Genomic DNA, 11,390 nt, shown 5'->3' with positions numbered 1-11,390 from the left:
TTTTTTTGGATTTATTGGATTGTAAACTGAATATTTTTGGGTTTTAGATTGTTGATTGGACAAAACTCAATATGTGAAGATGTCACCTGCATCCTTGGAATTAACAACAGCCGTTTTTTACAACTTTTTACATTTTACGGACAAACGATTGAGAACATAATCAGCATATTGAGAGAAAATGACAATTACTATTAATAATAATGAAAAGCATTAGACAAAATACATGTTGTAGTCTTAGGCGTGATGAAAACAAAGTACACCTTTATTTTCATAAGGGTGGTTTATTTTAATTGTCTGTATACAGTATGAACAGGAGTCTATATTGATATCCGTTTGTGTAAATCAACGCTTCATTACACTCGTTTTGAAGCAGACTCACCAGGACTTAAACCATGGCACAACCACACAGTCCCGCCCCACTGTAATCCCCTTCGCCCATGATTTTAAACTCCAAAAACCTTCTTTTAAATATACTGCAAAAACTGTGAATATAGAAATCCACACAGTAAACTAAAGTACAGAAATGTTTTACTTTATGTCCGGCATAAACCAACACATAAGTCTCAACTTTGAGGCTACTCGGATTAATCTGCTGAGCGTCCGGTCTGGAACCGGGACGAGGCTAGGATCCTGTGAGGATGTTACAAGGCCAATTCTTCAAAAACATGAAAAATAATATTACTTTTGTTAGATCTATCGCACAGTAACTAATGCAGCTAGTTTGTGGCAAGTGAGCAATATAATGCTTTGAAGTCTTATCGGGCTAAACTGTGTGATAATCCCTCTGGAACTGAAACTAAAAGTACTTGCACAATTCTGCAAGTTCATTCATAGTGAATACAAAAGCAGGTAACATAAGCACTATACAGTTTTCAATGTTTACATAAGCGTATACACACAATCTATAATATAACAGAGTAGACTATGCCATGAATCAGTAGTCATAAATATTACATTGTGCATGTTCTATTGCACATGTCAAGTGTTTGTATGACATGATAGGTATGGGTTAGTTACCTAGATGTCATTTGTTTTAATACAAAGATGCAACAACACAGATTTCATAGGACACGGGCTATACATTTTCACATATCCACTTTTTTTCTTCTTCGTCTTCTTCTTAGGATGTTTTCCTAAATAAACCAAACCTATAATACAACAGTGATATTAAAGTGTGATAAATATTCATGCACAAACAGATGATACTACCTAAGATCTAGTATGTGAAAAGATACTGCTGCACAAGCCAGCCGCTGTATACGCACGGGAGGGTTTTTCGGCTAAACTGGACATGAAATTAACAAAAAGACAAAGTGAAGTGATCGGTAAAAAAAGGCACATGGATTTTAAGAGGAGCTTAAACATGAGCACACACATCTGACAACTGTCTGGAAGTTCTTTCCGTCTTTCTCAACAACAGAATCAACAGTTACAAAACAGACGATCACATGCAACCACACAATAAGGTCCCACACTCAGCACTAAACTAAACCAAGATCTTCCCACATTTTTCTCTCTGTTCAAGTTTTTTTCCATGTGTTCCAAAATAAGACGAGGGGTCCTAATCGCCTCTGTTGATTTAGGGTGTTCTGCCATTAACTCGACCAAGGATGAGGATGAACTGAGTCTTGATACTAAAAAATCATTTAACATAATTAATGGGTGCATGTTACAAACCACAAATGGGAGAGCGGAGGCTGGCACACATCGTTTTGAGGGTGAATGTCATGTTTGCTACCCAGGACTGAAGAGCAGTTCAGTTCATGGGATGCATTGAGCCTCAGGGAAACTCTCCCCCTCAGCCGTGTGCTGGACCGTGTGCTCCTGCAGAGCTGTGAGGTCAACAAAACGCTCTCCGCACCACACACACTTAAACTGTGTCTCCCGCGAGTGCACGCTCTGGTGCTTGGCCAGGTGCTCTCGTTGCTTGAAGCTCTTGTCGCAGCTGGCGCACTTGAAAGGCTTCTCCCCGGTGTGAACTCGGCGATGGCGCTGCAGCTCGGACGAGTACCTGAAGCGCTTTTCACAGTCGGGACATTTCAGCGGTTTCTCGCGGGTCGGGTCGCAGCGGTGCTGAACAAACTCTGAGGACGACACAAAGCGCTTGTCACACAAAGAGCATTTTAGCGGCTTCTCTGTGCAGTGAGAGTTCTGGTGGCGCTGCAGCGTCGAATTCTTTTTGTAGCCTTTGCCGCACACATCACACTTATAGGGTTTCTCCACCTCACCACCACATTTATGCCTCAGCAGTTCTCCTGATTGGCTAAAAGATTTCTGGCAGGACGCACACTTAAACAGACTTTCCATCCCGTGAACCTGCTGGTGGTAAAGCAGGTGGGATGGCTGCAGGAAACCTTTATCACAGAGGTTACACTTAAAAGGTCGATCAGCTGGGTTTTTGTGAGTGCGACGGTGGCGTACGAGAGCGTACTGCTGTTTGAAGCTCATCTGGCACTCCTCGCACTGAAATGGTCGCTCCTCTGAGTGTGTGCGTTCGTGCTGCCGCAGGTCAGATGGGCGCTTGAAGCTCTTTCCACAAGAACCGCAGCGGAAAGGCCTCTCCCCTTCTGGCTGGCACTGATGGTGCAGGAGCTCAGACGACTCCTTAAAGTGCATCTCACACAAATTGCACTTGAAAAGGTGCTCGCCTGAATGAGCATACATGTGCCGCACAAGGTGTGAGCGGTGCTTAAAGCTCTTCTCGCACACGGCGCATTTGTACGGGCGCTCGGAGCTGTGTGTGCGCTGGTGGTGCGCTAGATGTGAAGACTGGCTGAAGCTTTTATCACATGTGTCACATTTGTATGGCTTTTCACCAGTGTGTACTCTTTCATGTCGGGTCAGCTCTGACAAATGCCGGAAAGACTTATGGCACACTGAGCACTTATATGGCCGGTCTGGTGCAGAGGCCTCAAACGCAGGAGGAGAAGAGGCACTGATCGCTGCACCGCCACTGGACGTCTCACCAGTGGAAGGCTGCTGGGGGTTGGCAGCTGACGAGGTTGGAGTGGCGTTTCCAGAACCCGGCCGGTATGTTTTCTCACAGATGGAGCACTTCATTGGGTTGTTTCCATTGCCGTGCGAGTTGTGATGCTGTGCTAAAGAGGTGAGCAGAGAGAAGCCCATCTTACACACCCCACACACAAACGGCTTCTGCTCCACCTGCACACACTGATGCTCCAGCAGGTCCGTCGCCTGGCTGAAGATCTTCATACACTGGGTGCACTGGAAGGACCGGTCTTGGCTCACCATGCACTGGTGCTCATGAGGGTTGGCCAGGTGAGATATGTCATGGCCACAGGCTCCACACTTGTGCCCTCTCTCGCCCCCTACCTGTAAGGAGGGCTGCTGGGCTTGAACGGCGTGCTGCTGGCCGTGCTGGGGCTGCTGCAGGGAAGCATCTGGCTGCAGGACGACTCCGTACACAGCGCAGCCCAGAGGGTTGTCAGTTCCCTGGGGGAGCGTGTGCACAACAGAAGGTGGAGCCACTGCATGTTGCTGCTGCTGCTGCCACGCCTCCGTCATCCTTCCACTTCACATACAGGGATTCAGCTCTCAGTGGATGATGGGGGTTTCAGTGCTCAACTGAAGAGGGTGGATGTGGTTAAAGAAATGGTAACCAGCACTCTGAGATTGGCTTAGTGCTATATCTGTGTTTACACACGTCCTTAGAGATAGGTGAGGAAACCTGAAGGGAAAAACAAAAACATACACAACAAATTACTATGTGAAATTAACTGAATGATGTTTCAATGAATAAATACAATGCAGGGTGTTGATGTGACAGCACGGGGCTGAGGAGCTGTCAGTTTCCAACATAATTCATTATAAATAGCAATGTACGCGACAGAAACACTAATTTAATAGATTTATGTGTACATCTCAGCAGGGGAAGCTGCTGTATCCAGTGTCACAATAATGTGTGTGTGAATAATATTTCAAATCTAATTTGTGGTGAACACAGAAGTGAAACAAACCACCTATGCTAGCTCCAGAGGCCTAAAACTTGCTCTCCTGTTATACAGGAAACAATCTGAGAAGTACCATACGAATATTATTATCAGTTAGTCATTCAACATGGTGACACACGGACCCGGTGCCCTTTCCTTAAACGGAAACCCGCAAAAATAACAGTAAAGAGAATAACGCTACACCAGAAAAGGGCTCGGTCTATTTCCTGGAGAGCGAGCGGGGAACGCAGTAGACCCATTTCCCCGTTTACTGTGTATTTTAAAACTAAGACAGGTTGTGTAAATTTATTGATTACATACATGTATATAAGATGGAGAAGTGTTATTTCATATATGGTGATTTAATGGTGCTGTAGCGGTTCCAGGATGTGGCTAACAGACGTTAGCTTGTCAGCTACGGCGGCGAAGCTAACAGCTAACGGCTAACGGCTAACCTAACGGCTAGCTCCAGCTATTAAACAACTGGACTTCCTTCGAGATTTTCACCCGATATTTCACATTAAAATTAATATATTAATAGCCGGTTTTGTCGCGCTATGAACACCACACACGGTGACTCAATTACAACAGGGTATAAGCTTCCTGAAAGGCCACAACAACTAGTTCTCCTTTGAAACGAGCCTTCGCTCCAAACGGACCCCAGATCAGACTAGGCCTCCCCGGAGCTGCGGGGGAAATTTCACCTCCTCCAGCGGAGCCTCGCACATCTGCACAAAAACAACATGTACATTTCTTAAAAAATCACGGAGACTTACTGGAGCCCGTTATCGATGGTTTCCACTGCCGTCTTCAGCCTGGGGTCGACAACCTTCGGTGTATTTAGCACTCGGAGGACCGGCGGTAGAGGGGATGCGGTTGAAGCCGGACGCCATCCTCCTGCAGACGGACGGACACCGGAAGCCGCCACGCAGTGAGCTGTCGCCGCGGAGCTGCTGCTGCTACAGCCGCTCCATGCTGCAGGTGCACCGAGGAGCCCCAAAAAACAAGCCGAGCTGGACACAAACTGCTTTCTGAGTTAGTTTGAAGAGCATTCACACAAACACAATACGAGCCCAAAAGATATTAGCAAATATATTTCTTTAATGTGACAGTAGGGGGGAGTGTTTCTTTCCTTCAAGCGATGTAAACACTCACCTGCATCTGTCACCCACACACACACAGATAAACTCACTGTGACCATAAAAAGAATCAACAAAAAAGCCTTATTATTTCATTATTTCTTAGATGCATAGTTTTGTTGAAAACAAACACCTCACATTTGTTTAGCTTCACCAGCTGTTCTCCTTTAAAAGGTGTTTTGTTGTGGAAGTCTTTAACAGATGATATATTAGGGACTGTTCTTTACTTATCAGAGCAGGGCGGTGGCTGGGGGTGGATTTTTTTAGACGCTTCCCGAAGCTACAAATATTTTTCCTTGAGCCTCCTTCAGTGTCTGGAGAAAACCCCATGACCCCCCCTCCATCATAAACCAGTTATTAGATTTTTTAAAACGTACCCTCTGATGTTTGAATTTTAGAAGTTACAGATGAAATCCTGGAGCTGAAAGAAGCCTTGGTTTTCCCACTCTTGTTGTGCTGCTGGTTTGTTTGCGCAAGCAGTTTAATATTTGGCAAAAGTATAAATGAGATGTAGAATAAAGTGATTTTTATTAAATATCTCTATTTTAAGCTAGAGTATGGTTATTGGTGTATTTTTTTCCGACAGAAGCCGTCGTCGCACATGATGTGTCCAAGGAGCTGAAAAGCTACTGGCAAACATGTCTCTTTAATGTGACAATAGAGGGGAGTGTTTCTCTCCTTCAAGTGATGTAAACTCACATTATTATTTTATTATATCTTAGATGCGTAAAAAAATCCTCTTACAAACCTCATAATTGTTGAGTTTCAACAGTTTTTCTCTTTAAAATATATTTTGTTGACGATATATTAGAGACTAGGGATTTGTCAGAGGAGTGTGACTTCCTTTTTCAGACCCTCCTATTTTTTTTTTTTTTTTTTTAAATTTTATCCTTGAGCCTGCCTGAGTGAAAATCCACGACCCTCCCTCCATCATAAATTAGTTTTATGATTTTTAAAACTTACCCTTTAATGTTTGAAAGTTAGAAGTTGAAGATGAAATCCTGGAGCTGAAAAAAGCCTCTGTGTTTCCACTCTTGTCGTGCATGCTGGTTAGTTTGTGCAAAGATTTATTTTTGGCCAAATTTTAAATGAGACATGTAGAATAAATACAAATAAATATGAATTATATAAACCTATAATAATAAAATAAAAATTGTTGTTTTTCAGTACATTAAACTCGCCAACAAGTGACTGTGGTTGAAGCGAAGTGGTTCCTCTAAATTTTTCAAAATATTTGTCACCTATTAAAAGATAAAACCATCAACATAAAAAAAATCAGTTAATTTTAGGCCCTTATAATTATGTTAATATAACTTGAATGCATCATCTCAGTTAAGTGCAATAAAACTCATACAGTACATACCTTGTATTTTGTGAGTTACAACAGTTAATCTCCTTTCAAGGTGTGTTTTTATTTTCACCTTGTAAAAATAAATTATTAAACACTAGATAAACCTATAATGAAAAAATAAATAATAGTTAATCCGTGCATTCAGCTACCCAGCAGTATAAAATACTTGCACCTGCTAAAATTCTGCTGTCACATGAAAACACATCAGTGATAATATTATAATATTATAATGTGTAATGAAGTAATTTAAATATTTGGTGTACTTTTACGCGAGCAAAGCTTCTGAACACTTCCTCCTAAACACGACTGATTAAAATCACTGCCAATGTTGAAGCTGTTCTGCTGCAGTTGTTTTTTACAGACGTATTTAATGCATCATTTCAGTGTTAAACACTCACAAGCTTCATATTTCTGGAGCAACAACAGCAATTCTCCTTTTAAACTGTATTCTGTTGTTTGTTTTTGTTGTGGAAGTCTTCACACACCTTGATGTAACAAGTAAACTCTTCATTATAGTTATAAAGCGCAGCAGTCTGACTGAATGACCTCTGATGTTTCAACCTCATTAACAAACAGACAGCGTCAGTTTCACTTCAGTTTGATGTCATTTAGTATTTAGCCTCAGGGTGGAGCGATCACTGTCTGACAAGTCTCCAAAAACTGTTTAAAAGTCAGTCTTCACATTTCCTTATTTCATATCTGTCATTGAACTGTTCGTGATTAATACAGTTTATCTAATTTTATTGCTTTTGGCTGAGTATAAAGTTATGAATATTACCCATAATCACACTACATCTTGTTGACACAGTCTTTTGCTAAGTCATTGTGTTCTGCAAGGTCTTCAGGCGTGCACAGCTGTTTCAGCAACATATGAAATGGTCCAGTGTCTGTAGTTCTGTTCCATATTCACGTGTCAACTCTTCGCTCCCCAGGTCACCCAGTTTCTCCAGTCTGCAGCGTCACCTTGCATCACCCGATTCCAGACGCAGTTTGTGAAGGCATTTCAAGTCCACCCACCTCGAGTGTGCACTGTGAGGTTGAGTCTCTTCAGTCCAGTTGCCAGACGAAAATTGCCATTGTACATTTCTGCAAACCATAAATACGTTACATCTGCAAGTTTCATATGGATCATATCAATGTTTCACAAGTAGTGCAAGAGACAGGGATGCATGATCTTGGGGTTTTTGCCAATATCTGATATGCCAGAGATGTAACAACTTATTTGGCCGATAACCAATACCGATATATCCCCTTTTCCCCACCTAACTTAAGTGATCATCAGGTCTCTTCTGTGGTGCAATTAACATCATATTATACATGCACACTCTTACCGTGACGGCCCACCTGCAGATGGAGACATGAAAACAATACTTTAAATGTATGTGATATTCATTATGCAAAATAAGAAAAAGCATGTTGGCTGATTCTGACAGATCATTTTAAAGCCGATACCAATGATGTACCGATATTATCGTGCATCCCTAGTATGAGATGACTTGTCATCAGGAGGTGGAGGGGATGGTAGATGACGAGACAGCTGTCAAGCTGCAGACCAACATCAACAGCACCAGTTGTGTTTTAGTTTCCTGTTGCTTTACAAGCAGCTTTTTAGGCTCCAACCATTGGTGTTTTTTTGTGATCCATTGTTGTTTTCCTGCCGGGATAGTGCCATGAAAGTTGTTGTTTTTTTAAGCCAAACAACGTTCTTTGCCTAAACCTTATCACGCATTAAAGGGGCATTAAGCGGAAATTCATCATTTCTAGATTGAAGGAATTAAAAAATTGCTATGTGAAGATCTAGAGGTGTAATTTCATCTGGAGTATAGCATGACGTCACACACCCTCTCTCTGTGTTGATCTCCAGCCCCTTGTTTACAAGCCGGTCCGGCTGCGCGTTCATGTACGTTCATGTGAATCGCCGCCTCCTCCCTCCTTATAAAAGACTACAGCCAGTGAGCAATGGCAGCGCGTATTTTGGAAGCAAAATGGCGGAGAGCGGAACGAAACGTTCACCTGAAGATGACCAGGATCTGACATTACCTCTTCTTTGTTGGCGAAGAAGTTGTCGGATAAAGAAAGGAACAGAACCCGGATTAACATTGGCCTTGCATTTCCAAGGTGGAGAGCACTGCGAGAGCTAAAGGGAGAGCAGAGTAAGAGGGAGGAGTGGCTCATGGCACACTTTGTTTTGGTCTACAGGCAGTGCACAACAGCGAACCTAGCGGTGAAACGATTTTGCTTTTTGCCCCTTTAACCACAACATTGTTAAAACATAAAGAAACGATAAGTTTCAACATAATAACGTGGTTTGCAAAAATGTACAGTGTCAATATTTTTTCTGGCAGTTAGGTTGAATTTCTACCAGGCGAGAGACTGGAGAGTCTTTCGTTCCATGTTGCAATTCCTACTGTGATTTTGGCTTCGGAGGGGGTTACAGTCTCAATGAAGGTTTCTCTGGGTTGGATTTGTTTTTGACAGGTGACTGACTGCATCTAAAGCAGATGCCGAACACAGAGAGCTGGTGTTCTTTTCTGCCTGCTGTGCTGCGTCTGATTTCAGGAGGGGCCATGCCTGATAGCATGTTCAGACCATCTGTCAATGTACATCTGAGTAACCTGTTACTAAGCGATGGTCAGCGTTGATGGTGGTGTCCAGTTTCTTCACGTGGACTGATCTGTCCCATGTTGGTAATGTATACGCAGCCACTGAGTAGCAGAGGACTAGTGCAGCGGATCGCAGGGTTTGTGGGTTGATGTTCCAGCTGGAGCCATTGAGTTTGGAGATGATGTTGTTTCCCACACAAATTTTGTCTTTTGGATTTGTGGTCTGAATGAAAGACATCCAGTGCACAAGTAAGATGTGTGTCCACAGCGTTCCAGGTTTGTTTCAGACCTAGCTTCACAGGTGTGAGTCACATACCTGGGTTTGTGATGGGTTTGCACGGAGGTGATTGTCTTCGTAGTTTTGTGTTAGCTCGTTCAGAACATTAGAGACTTTTTCCTCGACAATGATGAAGTCGCCTCTTTTGCAGCCTCACCTAGATCATCTGCATAGATACACCGGCTGGTTTCCTCGCTTCTTGGTTGGTCGTTGGTGTAGATGTAGAGCAGGACTGGTGCAAGGACCCCGCCCTGTGGTAGACCTTATTACCTTCCAGCTTAACATAGAACAGTTTGTTCTCTAGTGTACTTTACAGTTCCATCAGCTGGGTGTTGTTTGTTTTCTCCTGGGTCTTGTGGAGGAGGAGTCTGTGCTGGACAGTGTTGTAGGCAGAGGAGAACTTAACAAACACTGCTCCAGCAACCATCCCTTTCTCCAAGTGATCGAAAGATCGGCAATTTGATCCCAGGCTCCTCCAGTGCGCACTGGCTTTTACTCTTACCACTGTGCGTATGCTGGTGAATCTGAATCATTCTAAACTGACAGGCACGTGCTCACCATCTGCAAACAGCATACTGCCACGCCCTCATTTATTGATACAAGGAGATAAGTTTGCCCAGAGGTGTGTCATGGAGAAAGCAGTGAAGTTGTTTCCACGCATCAAGGCCCTGATGCACCAGCACTGGATCGTCAGTGAGCGTCGGTGAATGTGAAGGCAGTCACAAACAGCTGATCAACCATTCGTCACTCTCTTCCAACATGTTCAAATGTCAAATGTCAAAAACTGGGAAACTCTGTTTTCATAGTTACATTTTTTAATAAATAATTGATGAGGATGAAAAGGTGTCAATTTCATACTTATTCAATACATTTGACCAACACGTTAGTGAATAAACAGTTTTAAATATTGTCTATTAAAGCCTTGTTGAATAATTACAGTTTTAATATGCTCTGCCAGCTGGGCTGTTATCATTTCTGCGTATGTATGGTCTGAGGCAGAGGTGCTCAGAGGCGGCGCTGCCTCGTTGCAGCCGTCTTGTTGACGTTGAGATATGTAAACAAACTACGCATCTCGCAGTGATGTGAGAGATGGAGCCAATCACAGCCTGGAGCACGTTCTCACACTTCACTGTCATTGATGACATCAATCAATTCACTGAATCTGTGGTGAATTTACTGTCAAACACTGACGCTTTGGGTTCTTACCACCAACCCAAAGTGTTGGTATTTGACAATCTGGGAATGACTCAACAGTCAACTATCTTCCTCCAGAGTTACAATCAGCACCTTTAATTAAAATAAAAGATATTTGTTTCTCTGTTTGCCATAAAAATAATACCAGTATCACCTGCAGGTGCGCTGAATAACCATGATATTAATCACAGGAAAATTCTGTATATTTGCTTCAGAAATGTTGTTTGTTGTGTTCATCCATCCATTTTCATCTTCTTATCCGAGGCCAGGTCTGAGCTGAGCAAAGCACCCCAGACGTCCGTCTCCTTAGCAACGCTTCCCAGCTCCTCCTGGAGGATCCGGGAGTGTTCCCAGACCAGATGAGATATATAATCCCTCCAGTGTGTTCTGGGTCTGCCCCGGGGCCTCCTACCAGTGGGGCGTACCCAGAACACCTCCAGCGGGAGGCGCCCAGGAGGATCCTGATCAGATGTTGAACCACCTCAACATGAAGGAGCAGGGGCTCTACTAAAAGCTCCCTCCAGATGTCTGACTCCTCCCCCTATCTCTAAGGCTGAGCCCAGACACCCTTCAGAGGAAACTCATTTCAGACGCTTGTATCTGTGACCTCATTCTTTCAGTCACTACCCAGAGCTCATGACCATAGGTGAGGGTTGGGACGCAGATGGACCAGTAAATCGAAAGCTTCACCTTCCTGCTCAGCTCCCTCTGAACCACGACAGTCAGGTGCAGCGCCTGCATCGCTGCAGACACAACGCCAAACTGCCAGTCCATCTCACGCTCCATTCTCCCCTCACTGTGAACAAGACCCCGAGATACTTGAACTCCTTCTCTTGAGGCATTAACTCTCTCCCAACCCAGAGGGAACAATCCACT

At 43.6% G+C, this 11,390-nt stretch overlaps 1 protein-coding gene across 1 annotated transcript; it reads right to left on the bottom strand.

The window, feature by feature from the left end:
* Positions 1-261: 261 nt before the first annotated feature.
* Positions 262-4,883, bottom strand: LOC126387936 (zinc finger protein 319). The gene is made up of 2 exons (XM_050040748.1): positions 4,727-4,883; positions 262-3,688 (listed from the first exon to the last, which is right to left on the bottom strand). The coding sequence occupies exon 2, from the start codon at positions 3,523-3,525 to the stop codon at positions 1,762-1,764; it is 1,764 nt and encodes a 587-aa protein (XP_049896705.1). The 5' UTR covers positions 3,526-3,688; positions 4,727-4,883; the 3' UTR covers positions 262-1,761.
* Positions 4,884-11,390: the final 6,507 nt, after the last annotated feature.

Source organism: Epinephelus moara, chromosome 1 (assembly GCF_006386435.1).
Source record: "Epinephelus moara isolate mb chromosome 1, YSFRI_EMoa_1.0, whole genome shotgun sequence".
NCBI classification, from domain to species: Eukaryota; Metazoa; Chordata; class Actinopteri; order Perciformes; family Serranidae; genus Epinephelus; species Epinephelus moara.
Note: the sequence above shows the minus strand (reverse complement) of the source record. Positions and strands in the feature narration are given on the sequence as shown.

What these genes read in the sequence shown, in the direction of transcription:
- LOC126387936 (XM_050040748.1), bottom strand. Translation starts at nt 3,525, where the DNA reads ATGACGGAGGCGTGGCAGCAGCAGCAGCAACATGCAGTGGCTCCACCT.